Source organism: Macrobrachium nipponense, chromosome 33, assembly GCF_015104395.2.
Source record: "Macrobrachium nipponense isolate FS-2020 chromosome 33, ASM1510439v2, whole genome shotgun sequence".
NCBI classification, from domain to species: Eukaryota; Metazoa; Arthropoda; class Malacostraca; order Decapoda; family Palaemonidae; genus Macrobrachium; species Macrobrachium nipponense.
This window is the reverse complement of record NC_087219.1, coordinates 62,582,147-62,598,611: the sequence shown is the minus strand read 5'-3', so window position 1 is coordinate 62,598,611 and position 16,465 is coordinate 62,582,147. Positions and strand designations below refer to the sequence as shown.

At 34.0% G+C, this 16,465-nt stretch overlaps 1 protein-coding gene across 3 annotated transcripts in view; it reads right to left on the bottom strand.

The window, feature by feature from the left end:
* Positions 1–16,465, bottom strand: part of LOC135203233 (hemicentin-2-like) — a 423,654-nt gene that overhangs the window by 197,431 nt on the left and 209,758 nt on the right. For all 3 annotated transcript variants that reach the window (XM_064233007.1, XM_064233009.1, XM_064233008.1), the window contains one exon: positions 4,434–4,563. In XM_064233007.1, coding sequence (XP_064089077.1) covers positions 4,434–4,563 — 130 coding nt within the window. The remainder of the gene's footprint in view (positions 1–4,433; positions 4,564–16,465) is intronic.

Here is a 16,465-nt window from a genome sequence, read left to right as displayed (position 1 = left end):
ATCTATAACACACGTGGCTAATTATGAATGGTTGAAAACAATTGCAACCGTGACATTTTAATCTATTCACAAATGTTAAGCCACAAATATCTTTTCATGTCCAGTTTACTGTTCCTGGTGAATAACGTCTACCAGAAAGGAATTAAGCAGTGGAATTTCAACCGCTGCCATGTTTACAAACCTCTGAACCATCAAGAGAGGTAGAAGTTACTATACATCGTTGTTTCTAAACTAAGACGAAATTCTAATCCAAGTGGTGACGAAGCACCTCTCAATTTCAATGCGAGAAAAATATGTGTACATAGTGTATTTATATACATATATACATATATACACACACACACACATATATATATATATATAATGAGAGAGAGAGAGAGAGAGAGAGAGAGAGACGAGAGAGAGAGAGAGAGAGAGAGAGAGAGAGAAAGTTTATTTATCATTATTTTATATGTCAATAAAAGTACTGTAGAAGTGAAATTTGATTGAACACGTCCTAATTTGAAGAGAATAGTAGCAGACATTAAAATATCAATTAGGAAAATTAAACTTAAATTGCAATAGTAAGAAAATGCACATACAAATATAAATAAGGCAACATTGTTCAAAACTGTATTCAATTGCAAATAACGCTAAAAATGCATACCAAGTTAAAACCCCCATATGCATGTTTCAAATGCCCGAACAATTAAAATAGCTCAAAAGCTTTCACTGCATGAAAAAGTCAGTAAATTAATCACTGGAACACATATATTGCCTGTAAAGATCACAGTAACTTAAAACACTGTGCAGTTCATTCATCACTACCAAACAAACGACAGGAAAGTATTAATAAGAGTTATTGTTGTTATTCGAAACTAACCCGGCATTGATTTACAATATTATATCTATCTATTATATAATATATATATATTAATATTTGATAATATATATATATATATATATCTCACATCATCGATATACATATATATATATATATACTATATAGATATATATTATTATATTAGAATATATATATATATATATATACGTACACACACAAAACACACACACACACCACACACACACACACATATATTATATATATATATATATATATATATATATATATATGATATATATATATAGATATTGTAATCATTGCGCACTGGTTTCGAATAAAAGCAACACTTACAAGCAATATGTGTATGCATATGTATGCTATGTATACGAGTATACATACATGTATATATATATATATATATATGTGTGTGTGTGTGTGTGTGTGTGTATGTGTGTGTGTGTGTGCGTGACGCGCGCGCGAAGGGCATCATTAACAAGATGAACTCCAAACATGAAGGAATTTTAAAAATTTTATAGTTTGAACAATTTTTAAAAATGTACTGCTTTTCTAAGTAGTTCTTGGCCACGAATGTACAATTCTGGAGTCAACATATTATAATTATTCGTATTCACTAATAAAACGATTAAACTAAAGCTTCTTTTAAGAAAGGACGCAGAAAGATGAGGTCTCGTCCTTTGACAAAAAAGTGTTTTAATATGCGTCTGTGTATGGGTGCAAAACCACGATGATTTTTTTTCTCTCTTTCCTATTATTTTGCAGACGATGTCCATTGAAAGATTGTCAGCCAGCAACACGCGAATGAACAAATATCAAGCTTGTCCGTTTTGATTTTAACAATGATCTTCAGTTTTTCCAATGAAGGTTTTAAACCTCGACGGAAATGTATATGGTAAAAACTTATCTGATATCTTTGATTGTTAACAATTTTGGTCGTGTGTCATGGCCTAAAAAAATATCAGCATGGGTTCTGAAAGAATACTTTTCATTTATTTCCTTTTGGATGTAAAGGTAACTGTTTTAATTAACAGAACTGGCAAATAGAGAAACACTGACTATTTCACAAAATGAAACAATTTTCTTTCTTTTATTCAGGAGAAGCCACTCTTGTTTTCGCGTTAGACACTTCGTATTAAACGGTTTATACCACTAGAATAGTTTATCTTTCGATAAACACATATTATTGCCTTCCTTTCTTTATTTACTTAATATCAGACTGCAAGTCCTCGTAATCAGCTGTCTTTTCTAAATATCACATTCGATAGGTGTGGCCTTTCAAAAAGGACACTATTTTGCCATAAAAATCATTCGAAATGGCCACTCCGTTTCTAGACATATTTTCAAACTAAACAGCAAGGCCTGTGGATCGAAGCAAAGGGCATTTCGTTACCTTTTGTCACGAAGAAAAATAAAAAAGTGAATACGAGACTTTTGTGAAAGAATTTGTCCGTCGAGAACTACTGGCAACTTCATCATTACTGAAATAAATAACTGCATAAGACAACATAGCATATGATGGCGTTATTACGCTCTCTTCCGTTATTTCAATATGCCCGATACAATAGTGCCTTTATCATTGTTCTTCTCTCGGCAACTGCTTACGTATGTAAAAGAAATTTTCCATTTGTTTACTCCTGTTTAATTAGTCAGGATTATCTTTGTACTAATTTCATATTGATAAATTTTTTTCTAACCGGTACAGGCATTCATTTCTTTGGTAGTTTTCTTATCAGAATAATGATTCTTTATGTTTCCTCCGAATGAATGTGTGCTCATAATAATAATAATAATAATAATAATAATAATAATAATAATAATAATAATAATAATAATAATAATAATACAACATAGGTTACGAAGTTAGACGTTAAACAAGGCTGACACATAAACCATAAGCCCAACCTTGACTTATGTTATTCGTGTGTGGGCTTTGAGACGAGAAGTTAAAAATTGCTGGACAGAGCAGAAATAACTAAGCTGAAGAGGGTCTGAAGAGCCTCATTGAATTAATGACTAAGAAATGAAGCGATAAGGAGACAACTTTGTTCGAAGAGTGGTCCTCGAAAGTGAAAAAGCGACAAGACTTCGTTAGTTCGAGCAGGTCCTATGGAGTGAGAGGGACGCCTCATTCAAAATGGCCTGTCAAGAACAAGAGAGGGCAATGAGATCACGTAAAAGAAGGTTGGTCACAGGTGCAGCGCTGGAGCGTAGAAAAGCAAGAGTTGTGTCTTCGTCCGGGAGGGGCACTGTGGGAGCTATGTAGGAGTTTCTGGAGACAAACCATTCGAAGGGTCGATCTAAAATTGTCAAGGAAAGGGCAAACTGCATAAACAAAACCAGAGCGAAAGTCGCAAAACATTTTTCTGAATTCTATTTGGTTTTTTATGTCTTCATGGCGATCCCCTCTTTCACGTTTTTATTACTACAGCCCTCCATAACCATTTACCTGCACATTACTGGATTAGTACTCAGTTTTATCACATCGATTAAACGGGCATCATTAAAACTGCAAACATGTTTGATGTATAAACAAAAAACATAGAGCAGAATCTCTGTCACCGCAGTCACAGCAGCGATCGCTAACCACGAGCAAAGGAACAAAGGAATTTCTAGTCACAGTTCAGCAAAAAACGCGAGATGGATTGCCTTACGAGTTTTTGTAAATATACCCCATGTTGCGTTCCTTTACCAGAGGTCCACATTCTTATCCAACAATTTATTTACTTATTTATTTATTCAGTTATTATCATCAAGAATAAATACATTCTATCAGAACGTGGTTAGCCTGTTTGAAAGTTTTTACTTTTTCTGCTGTTTTCAAGGCACGTAGAGGAAAATATCGATAAAAGTGTGAATATACATTCATAAACTTTCCTTTTTCAATATTCCGTCCTTCTTAACATTCCTTGTTTGTGAGGGCTGCCGGCTTGTTGTATCTTTGGTGAGCGACAAGCAATCTGACCATGATTCCATCCTTGCATACTTCAATTGTCCTCCCCAAAGGAATTTAGAAAGTCTCAGCTGTCACTCGTGATATCTCTAAGGTAATCACCGGAAGCCAGAAAGTTCCAGATAGCCAAGCTTGGTATTTCAAGCTTCACTCCTTCCCACTGGAAGCTCATTTGTAGCTTTACATCTGTTGATTTTGATGGTACATACATCATCAACTCTAAGCAGGTCCCCTCAATCTATTTCCTCTCTTATAAACTTCATTCCCTCATCTTCCCTCTCCTCCGAGCGCTCTTCTGCCGATTGAATTCAGCCTACTGCTCTCTATCCCCATCTCTTCATTCTAATCTGACTGATTATTATCTGACTCTGGATCACGCCGCTTTGAACTTTGGTCAATTCATTACCTTCCAGATATTTTTACCAGCATCTCTGTCTCCTCTTCCAGTGAATTCTTCAATTATTAAAAGAATTAATTCTATATCCGCCTGAACCTTAATATCAGTCCAATAGATCAATTATTCTATTAACACTACTGCACAAAAGTTGGCAAAATTAGTCACATATCTCGATTGCAAACACTCAAGGTCTGTTAAACAAAATAGAAAATTTCAACGAAACTTTGATCTACCGATCCACCTACCTATAAACGGGAAGTCGCTGACCATGGATGTACCAGAGAGCCAAAATGGCTCTGTCTTCTAGTTGTTCTGTCAAAAGATGACATGGCAGTTCGGCACGACTTCCAGCCACTCCCACCACATACTCAGTGCCTGGAATAAACAATAAAATGGGACGGATAAACGTACATGGTTATTGAGAGATTAAAACGAAGCAATAAGGTCGAAAAATGAGGTTCTAAAAACATGACCCCACTTTAGCCTTTTACATAGAGCTGGAACAATTGAATTGATTCCAAGTTAATTTGATTTAAAAAAAAAAAAACTCATACAGACAGTGGATTAAAAAAAGGCCTTTACAAAGGCAACAATAAAAATGAGATGCGACACACTGGAGAATTGAGTCGTTCGTCGCTAATTCCATCCCGTGTCTTCCACTAAATTTAACCCAAATTCTTCTACAAGGCCGGAGAGATTTGAATATTTTTAGTCTTACTTAATTTAGCCGAAACATTTTTCGTGACGCACGGGAGAACTGAGTTATATCTTTTCTTATTCAAACAGAATGCGAGTTGTTTTTCCTCACATTAAAACAAAATCTTTTGTTGCGACGTGGGAGATATTTGAGTTTCTTTTCCCTCCATATAAACAAAATTCTTTCGTGACACGCAAGAGGGATTTGAGCTGTCCTTTTCTTTCTCCATTTCACCAAACATTCCTCTGTGACGCGCCAAAGATATCTGAACTGCTGCTTTCCGTTACTGTTACCTGGATTCCTTTGTGACATGCTATATGCATTTGATTTGCTTTTTCCAACATTTAGTATGAATTCCAAAATCCCTTTTTCAAGCAGAGGAAAGGTCTTAAAAGTTTTCCCGTTACTTAACCAAACTGTCTTTATGAGGTAAAGGGAGATATTACAGTAATACTTCCTAATTATGAGGAAAACTGCTTTGCGACAAGAATCGGAAATTACTCTCTCATCGTATTTTCTTCCTCAGGCACGAGAAACAGCAGGATTATTTTTACTTAGAGTGCTTTTGTATTGGGGTTTTTGACTAAATGAAAAGATACCAGTGTTAAAATCTGTTAGTGGCCAATTTTCTATTATTTGAGGTTATATCAAATCATCATCAGAAAGCCGTCTGTAGCGTTTCAACTTTCCAGGAGAAATCGAAACAAGAACTTCACCCCGTGAAGAATTTGTCGTATACAGCGACAAAAGCCTGAATACATACTGAACGGAAGAAAAATATCCAATAACTTCAATCAACAAAAACCTAGGGAACAAAAAAAAATTTTCTTTTCCCTTTGCAGTGAAATGGTATAAAGATTCTTTAATAAAGGCTATAACTTCTCCCTCAGCTCTTGCACCCATCAAAAACTATCTTGTCCCTTTCACAATATATACAACAATTCCAGAATTCCTAAATGCTGTACGACAAATCTCCGAATCAAAACACTTCCTAACAAACAGGCAGGTCATTTCAGTACATCTGCAAACTGTTAAGGCAACATGGAATGAACTTTGTTCTTTTATATTAACAGAATGATTCAATGCATCACGAAAGTCCTTTTTTCCTAAATTTTTACTTCCTTAAAATGAAAGGAGATCAATAAAGCTTTACATTCAAGCAGTTTTTTTAAGAAATATGTTCGTGTATCACAACTGTATTTATGAAAAATCTTTTTTTTTATCTTTTCTTTGTTCTCTCACTGTATATTGTTACCTGCATATTTTTAGCAATCGAGACACGGGGATTAAATTACAGCTCTATCTTTGTTCTTCTAACTATTTTGCATGAGGAACAATACTCACATTTTCATAATTCAAATAATGACCGCCTCGCTTTCACTGATTACCTTCACTGGCTTCCTATATTCGAATTCCATTGTTTAGTTTCGCTTAAAAATAATGGCAGGATTAATTCTGTGAACATATAATGGAATGTAGAGTATATGTTGCTGCAATACTGAGTTAAAAGAGTAATTTTGCCTAGAAGTTTTTTCTTTTGATTATAAAAAGGAATATTAATAACATTTATGATATAAAGTTCCAGAATTACTGACTATTCTATTTTCATGTTATTAATTAATTCACCCTTTCCCCAATCCAAACAAATAACACCAAAAAAACAGATAGCACAAACAGAATGAAAATTATGGTTGAATTATAAATCAAATAACCTGTCTTCATCAAATTAATGAAATTCTATCAGTATACATCTGCTTTTTATTTCATGTGTTTTCTGGTTAAAGAAACATACAGTTAAAAAGAGACATGGTTTTGTAAATGAAAGGTAATATCACTTACAATTCTGTGGATGAGATTCAGCCGTTATTCAAATTTTGTCATCAGTTGACTGTATACAGCATTACATCTCCTTTGCTTTTGTAATTGTTTATTAATGTCAAATATAAAAATAAAAATTCATAAACCCTCATGGCTTATGGGGGACAGCTTGAGAGCATTGGTAGTCATAATCAAAGCCGAAGATTTTAACCTGCATCTGTTGTTGAACTCTGAATCAACTCATAGCGCCCACTGCTTCTTCTCACAAACAGTCCAAAAGAGAATCAACTGGCCTTGTACTCCAGATGAAGTTGCTCCATTTCTTGAAACCCCTTTCTTAAACTTTCATTTCTGTGATGTCTCATGACTACTGAATTCAAGTGAAGGGGAAAATGTCCCATCGCTTAAACACTGAAAGTTTCCTCATCAAACTTGCTAATGAGGATGATGCATTGCATGAGACTTCAGCTCTACAGTGACTATTTAGCAACTTTACCCGTCTTGGTCTCTGGGGGTTACAAGATCGAAGTAGTCACCCTAAGGATTCCTTCAAATAAAGATGAAATCTCGATGGCTGTCGTCTACAGTGAAGTACTGGATACGCATCGAAGAATCTGTTTTATCTATTCCTAGAAGTAATGACAGACCTTTTATTGCATTCATTGCAGTAATAATTACTTCTGCAGTTTACATATTTTTGAAGTTGTCTAACGAAAAAACCTGACACAATAAATGATGTCAAATGAAATTCTAACACCAAAGATCCACTAACTCGTTCCAGCAGACATCATCACTTCAAACACAAACAAAAATCTTTAGTGTTTTTTGGTGCGTTAAAGTTACGTCAACATTTCTTTTTAAATAAACATCTACGACTAAGCTGCTATTCGTTCTGTTCGCATGAAGAGACTGACATGTCTTGGTAAGTGGAAATTTGTTTATGATTAGTGCTCTTAGAGGGTTATCTGATAATAATAATAATAATAATAATAATAATAATAATAATAATAATAATAATAATAATAAAAATAATAATAATAATAATCTACATATGATATCCGTATGTGCGTGTGTTAGTTCAGTGCCATTAGGACATTTCCTAATTATGAAAATAAGATTTAGTTTGAACTGTGAAGAAGCAACGATACTAATAAGCTAAATTCAGCGTTTCAGAACAGCTGAAGTGACCTGTATTCCAATAACTCCAACCTCTATTTTCCCTTGAGACTCCATTTCGGTTTCGTCTCAGACTACAGAAAGACAGAAGTATTCTAACCTTCAAATATATGAAAAAATGAACTCAATGGGCCCTTGCATAGATTCATTAGAACCCATAAGAGTTACTTCTAAGAAATCCAAATCAATCCATCATTTTATTTTTTTCATTTGATTCAATTGCTTTCACATTTAATGAAACTGATCCAGTTGAAATTGACGAAGACTAACATAAATAAAACAACCAATATAAAAAATAAAAATCTTTATCGGGTATGCGTGGTTAATAAATGCAGAATGGAATATTGGTCAAAATTAAACTACAATTAGGCAAATCTACACAGATTTACTGAAAGGTACTCAATTCTATTCAATCTTTATCTCATAATCACCTCTAAATCTCTTGTATATAAAAGTTATCCACGATCTTCGTTTTCTCAACGCTATCACCTCCTTCAGGGTTAAGAAGCCCTTTGGAAGTGTACTTAAATCTTTTATCAACCTATTATCGTTGCTATTATCCCCATCCACACATGACGAGATGAGCATCCCTCTTTGTCGGAAGGGTACTTAGGATCTGTTGTCAATTCCTGGAGGGGGCTCTTCTTTTCTTTGTGGGTATATATCATATGTAAGGTAAAGTATGTGCTAAAGTCCGTGGGTTTACATTTGTTTATAAACCACCCCAAATCCTTCACAATAAAATCCCACGTGGCTACCACATGGCAGGATTGAAGGATATAGCTCTCCTTCCCTGATATCTGGTTGCCGAGGCTTTAGATTACTGGTAACTTATGTTGTGCTTTGGTTATCTCCACTTGATTACAAAGATTTTAGCACAAAGGCCAAGTAAACCAATGCTCCTCCTCACTTCATTATCTCCCGTAGGCTCGTTTTAAGCGTTTATCGACTTTATATAATATTGTTGTAAACGAAATTGACTCTTATCCGTCAGCCACCTCCCTATTTACATCACTGTTTCACAGTTCTGCTCCCTGGCTTGTATCTCTCTCATCGAAGACTTTCTTCAGCCTATCTCTTCTACATCCCAAGTTCTTTGCGAGCAATTCTGAGCGACGTTTTCTCCATCTACCAACTGCTGATCATAATGGAAATACATAGCACTGTTAAATTCAAGACCTCCGAGAAACTTCCATTGTTTTCTGTTTATTAGACGACCCAAAACAATCAAACTCCTCTCCATTAACGTTTTGATGACACACGTTGCTCTTTATCTGCCTTGGACAGATCATTCATTCTTGAGGATAATAATGAGTGATCTCAAAAACTAGTTGTTTTATTTGTATGTTATAAATTTCCTTCCCTTTTCCTAACAGTTGGAGTTAATGTTCATCTAAATATGTCACGTCAACCCTTTGTTTGTTGCCTCATCAGGATTTTAACGATTTAAAATTATCAGAGAAATCCTTCATACAGTTGTGGAGCGTCTTCAGCACACCCCACGTGATATGCTGTAGGCATTAGTAAAGGGTGTTCGTTCGCCCCTTCGGTTCCTCTGGTGTTTCTTCCGTTTAGTCTCTTAATTTATTCCCGCTTCCTTTCCTCTTCGGTCCTGATGCCAAACCTCTCTGGCTATTTATGACTTCTTAGGGTAAACGTCTGATTTGATCCCTCATTCTTCATCACATTTATGATCTGGATCTCTTAATCTTGCTGTCCAAGCACTCCAACGCCACCAATTGACTGTCCTAGGAGCTGAATGGCCGAAAAACGGCCCCGTACTCATCTTGACAGCCTACTTGTCCTAAAATCAATCAGTCAATCAGATCGATGTTCCTACCGTCACCTCTTTCTCTCGAACTCACGGCGTCGTCTTCCTCCGGTCTCTCATATAGGAACTGTTCCATTCAGTGGCTCGAGAAGGTAAAAGAGCGAATCACGTGACCTAAACGCCCAAATTACAATCTCTGGGGGATCACTGGCGCACGCCTTGTTCAGCTGACTGTCTCAATCTTTCTTTCTAGTCACGGCCAAGCTATTGAATTTTCAAACATCGTCCGCCTTCAGTGTTTCAGCGCGTCTTTCAGGGGGCTTGTCTGGATCTCTTTCCAAGCTTCTGCAACCTTCTTTCATTTCCCTGTTTTTCCTTTATATTTTTTCTCTCTCGGTTCTATTTAATATATGTTTCCACAAAAACAAAAAAATTATGCAAAACAACAATTACGCGCGCGCGTGTGTGTGTGTGTAGTATTTGCAATAACCACAACGCCCTCTTAACTTCTATAATTCTTCACGCTGTTGTACGCAAGTATCGATACAGAGCTTTGCTAGATGTAAATTCTGATAAGCGTATCCAGAAAGTGAGAAGAATTCGAGAAGTTGAGAGGGTATTGTGGTAATTACAAGCACGTACGTATCTGTCAAAATAGATAAATAAATTGTGTGTATATATATATATATATATATATATATATATATATATATATACATATACATATATATATATATATATATATATATATATATATATATATATATATATATATATATGAAATGCACTTAACCGAGTCACTACTGGGTCGGGTAGTTAGGTGAAACTCGCCCGTAATGCTAAGCAGTTATCCTGCCAAGGTAAAAACCATAATCACAGTGGTACTTAGGTTCCAACTTCGTGTAGGACTTTTGTGGTGCAGCTGCTAGCGCCCTTGCCTTTCAATTGGAAGACCTTGGTCCGATCCCGATGTGAGTCAGATATATATATATATATATATATAATATATATATATATATATATATATATATATATATATATGTGTGTGTGTATATATATATATATATATATATATATATATATATATATATATATATATATATATATAGATCCAGACAGTGATTATAAGTAATAGATAGCACTGTATTTCGGAGAATGCTGTCTCTCTCTTCAGCATACTATGAAATATAGTACTTACTTTCTATATTTTGGCGTTCTTATGGGCTCCTTTTCTTATTAGTATTATATATATTATATATATATATATATATATATATATATATATATATATATATATAGTCTCAGTAATTGGGCGGCTACTTGGAAATCTTAGCTTGATGATGAATAATAGTGCCAAGACTAGGAAGAACATTCTTTAATATTACGAGCTTTCGAGGTTTAAAACCTCATCTTCAGGCTGAAAAAATGACAAGGATGAGAAATCACTAAAAATTACATTAAATTAGTTGTCTGATTAAAAGCTTCAGTAAAAACATGAAATAAAACGAACATCACATACAAACTAAAAATTAAAAATTACGAAAAAAACAAAAACAAAGCGCAAATCATACAAAAACAGAGATAAAAATAAAAATAATATGAAAGGTAAACAAACTACACTCAAAAATAAAATAGCTAACGACCCACTTTGTGTACCTACTATGAAACTATATGATAGCTAGTTGAATACCGGACGAGTTGTTGTTCAATTCCGGTTTCATTTTCTTAATAAACAGCGACTCTGAAATTAAAAGGTCCAGTCTATTTGAGCAAAAAGACAGTACTCTAAAATCTAGGTGAGTGAAAGGATGGTCCTGTGCTAAACTGTGATCCCTTATGGCAGAAAATGGTGGTTTAGAAAGAGGAAACCTAGTTCTAACGGAAAGACCTCTGTGTTCCAAAATTCTGTGTCTAAGCCAGCGGGAACTGGATCCCACGTATCGCAGACCACACTGCGAACAGGTAAACAAGTAAACGACACTCGAATTAAGGTTCCACAGGAAGAGCAGGGGCTTCTCCCTCAAAAGTGATCCTACAGTAAAAGGGTTAGTAAAAACAAATCTGAAACTAACTTGAGGAAAACTATGCTTAAGTATTTCTTGTAACTTTTTTCGTACCAAGTAGCTACTATGACCAAGGAAAGGCAATTTAATATACTTTACATCTTTACTAGCAGTACTGTACACCGGTCTGGGACAAAATTTCTCATGTAGAAAATTTTTCAGAACTTTGTAAAAGACAAATACGGGATAAGAATTTTCGGAAAAATAATTCTGGAGGAAGACCATGTCTTGATGAAATAAATTAAAATCACAACAGACATTGTAAGCTCTATTTATCATAGTACGTATTGAATTAAGTTTAAACAACTTTGGTGAAAAACTAAGATAATTCAATCCCAAGCCATGGGTTATTGTGAAAAGATTTGGATGTCTGAATGCCCTGTTGCTTTCAAACCCTTGTATTATCGTAGGTACGTGGATGACACTTTCCTTGTGTTTAGGGAACGTTCACACGTGGATTTATTTTTAGAATATTTTAATTCTCGTCATCCTAATATTTCTTTTACTTGTGGGAGACAGACAGGATAATATGTTGTCATTTTTTAGATGTTCAGGTACACAGAAATAGAGGTAAATTTCAGACTTCCGTTTATAGGAAAAGTACTTTTACTGGCTTGGGATTGAATTATCTTAGTTTTTCACCAAAGTTGTTTAAACTTAATTCAATACGTACTATGATAAATAGAGCTTACAATGTCTGTTGTGATTTTAATTTATTTCATCAAGACATGGTCTTCCTCCAGAATTATTTTTCCGAAAATTCTTATCCAGTATTTGTCTTTTACAAAGTTCTGAAAATTTTCTACATGAGAAATTTTGTCCCAGACCGGTGTACAGTACTGCTAGTAAAGATGTAAAGTATATTAAATTGCCTTTCCTTGGTCATAGTAGCTACTTGGTACGAACAAAAGTTACAAGAAATACTTAAGCATAGTTTTCCTCAAGTTAGTTTCAGATTGTTTATTTTACTAACCCTTTTTTACTTGTAGGATCACTTTTGAGGGAGAAGCCTGCTCTTCCTGTGGACCTTAATTCGAGTGTCGTTTACTTGTTTACCTGTTCGCAGTGTGGTCTGCGATACGTGGGATCCAGTTCCCGCTGGCTTAGACACAGAATTTTGGAACACAGAGGTCTTTCCGTTAGAACTAGGTTTCCTCTTTCTAAACCACCATTTTCTGCCATAAGGGACACAGTTTAGCACAGGACCATCCTTTCACTCACCTAGATTTAGAGTACTGTCTTTTGCTCAAATAGACTGGACCCCTTTTAATTTCAGAGTCGCTGTTTATTAAGAAAATGAAACCGGAATTGAACAACAACTCGTCCGGTATTCAACTAGCTATCTATAGTTTTCATAGTAGGTACACAAAGTGGGGTCGTTAGCTATTGTATTTTTGAGTGTAGTTTGTTTACCTTTCATATTATTTTTATTTTTATCTCTGTTTTTGTATGATTTGCGCTTTGTTTTTGTTTTTCGTAATTTTTAATTTTTTAGTTTGTATGTGATGTTCGTTTTATTTCATGTTTTTACTGAAGCTTTTTCAATCAGACAATTAATTTTAATGTAATTTTTAGTGATTTCTCATCCTTGTCATTTTTTCAGCCTGAAGATGAGGTTTTAAACCTCGAAAGCTCGTAATATTAAAGAATGTTCTTCCTAGTCTTGGCACTATTATTCATCATCAAGCTATATATATATATATATATATATATATATATATATATATATATATGTATGTATGTATGTATATGTATGTATGATATACATATATGCATGTATATATAAACTCTCAATAACCCGATTAGAAAATCTGAAGCAATAAAAGTCCACACTTATGCAAACTGTGTATTAAAAAAGTTTTAAAGACGAGAGCTTTCATCTACTTGAATAGTAGACCTCATCAGCCGTACTGATTTTTCCTGTTTCTTTTTCCTTTTTCAGTACGACTGATGAAGTCTCCTGTTCAAGTAGAAGAAAGCTCCTGTCTTATCCAGTTTTTAAATATGCAGCTTACATAAGTGTGGACTTTTATTACTATATATATATATATATATATATATATATATATATATATATATATATATATATATATATATATATATATATATATATATATATATATATATATATATATATATATATATATATATATATATATATATCAAAAGCAGGGCTAGGTGACGGCCAGCAAGACTCATCAGTGCGAGGGTGGACCAGGGAAACCAATTAATTCCAACATATTTCTTCATTTTCGACGTTTCGTAATAACTTCTTTATTACATCATCAGGAATCTGTTGAATAATGAATAAATTACTAAAAAGTTATTGTAAAAGCTTAAAATTTCATAAGAAATTTAAATTCAATGCATTACAGCTAAAAAAAACATACACACTCGTTTAGTAATTTATTCATTATTCAACAGATCCTGATGACATAATAAAGAAATTATTACGAAACGTCGGAAATAAAGAAATAATCATAAAAACTTTTTTTAGTAATTTATTATTCAACAGATTCATGATGATGTAATAAAGAAATTATTACGAAACGTCAGAAATAAAGAAATATGTTGAATTAATTGGTTACCTGGTCACCCTGCACCCTCGCACTGATATATATATATATATATATATATATATATATATATATATATATATCTATATAGATATATCTATATATATATATATATCTATATATATATATATATATATATATATATATATATATACATATATATATATATATATATATATATATATATATATATATATATATATATAACACTTTGATGGCTGAGTTCTTTGTGCCTGAAAAGACAGTGTGTTTAGCTGCTAATCAATTGTCGGGAACAATGCATCGTTAAGGCCGCTCAAAAATAGTTTTCATTATTCCTCCCTGTGCTCCAGTCGAGGATACGGATGTGGGTCAGAAGATAGATATTTCCATTGTCTTTGTGTGTTTGAGAGAGAGAGAGAGAGAGAGAGAGAGAGAGAGAGAGAGAACGTATTGATTCCAGCTTTTGCGGCTACCTCCCCATACAATTGAAGTGCTTTTCGTCTGCCAGAGTGAATGGCCCCTGTGGATGAAGGGCGATGTATGAGCTTGTTTAAATTCACGTCCTGTAAACTGCTGGCCGTTTGACCTATAAAGCTGAATAACGTGTATAGCTCTTAGAACCCTAGACCTCTTAGAAACATCCTTGGCTTAAGGCGTGGGACTTGCAACCTCATTCCTAAAACGATTTGGATGAAAACAGAAAGGTAATGTTAACACTGTTTGGCGCCACTTCCTCTCTACAGAGAAAGACATATGGTGAATTTCCTTGGAAAAGCTGGAATCACCCAACTCTCTCTCTCTCTCTCTCTCATCTCTCTCTCTCACACACAAAGCGATGGAAATATCTATCTTCAGGCACAAGGAACACAGCCATCAAACTTGCGCAAACCAAAGTTTATATATATATATATATATATATATATATATATATATATATATATATATATATAAATATATATATAAAATTATATATATATATATATATATATATATATATATATGATATATATATATATATAAAGGTATAAAGGTTTTTGCCACGAAGGAAAAAAGTTAAAAAGCGAGATAGCCAAGCACTTTCGGTCTAGTGCGACCTTTTACTCAGGCACAACTGATCTTACAGAGGATAAACATAGTCAAAGTAGGCTTAATATCCAAACTGACATTACAAGATTAGCAGCAATAAGGTCGATTTCACTCTACGAAAACGAGGAAACGCCCTGAGGGCAGGATAAGCGAATTTTAGCCGCCACACCTTGGAGGATACACACGTGTCAACAGATGATTCATCCAGAAAACAATAGATTTAAAAAAAAACAAGGAGGCATATACAAATTATTACCATGAATTTTACAAAAATGTCCCCTACCCCCCAAAAAAAAATATTGAAAAGACGAAAAGAGAATATAAAATATATCGAGCAAGAGAGAGAGAGAGAGAGAGAGAGAGAGAGAGAGAGAGAGAGAGAGAGAGAGAGAAATAGTAACTATATACATGTGGGACTAATTTATTAGTAGTTCATTTATTTAAAGGTCCTTCATAAACATTTTACAAATATAAGGGTCCAAATGATACAATCCCAAACTAAGATTTAGGTTGTTTTTATTAGTGATTTGTATAATTGCCGATTCCAGTAAATTTATTGAAACATAATCATTAGATCTAGCAATTACCGAGGTATCACCCCAATTATTATAATGAGATTTTTCACTCAGATGGATAAACAGCGCATTTGAAGTCTGGGCTGTTTATCCATCTTAGTGAAAAATCTCATTGTATTAATTGGGGTGATACCTCTGTAATTGCTAGATATAATGATTATGTTTCAAGAAATTTACTGGAATCGGCAATTATACAAATCACTAATAAAAACAACCTAAATCGTAGTCTGGGATTGTACTATTTGGACCCGTATATTTGTAAAATATTTATGAAGGACCTTAAAATAAATGAACAACTAATAAATTAGTCCCACATGTATATAGTTATTATTTCTCTCTCTCTCTCTCTCTCTCTCTCTCTCTCTCTCTTGCTCGATATATTTATATTCTTTTTTTCGTCTTATCATTAATTCTTTTTTTTTTTTGGGGGGGGGGGGGCGGGGGGGGGGGACATTTTTTGTAAATTTCATGGTAATAAGTTGCATATGCCTCCTTGTTTTTTTTAAATGTATTGTTCTCTGAATGAATCATCT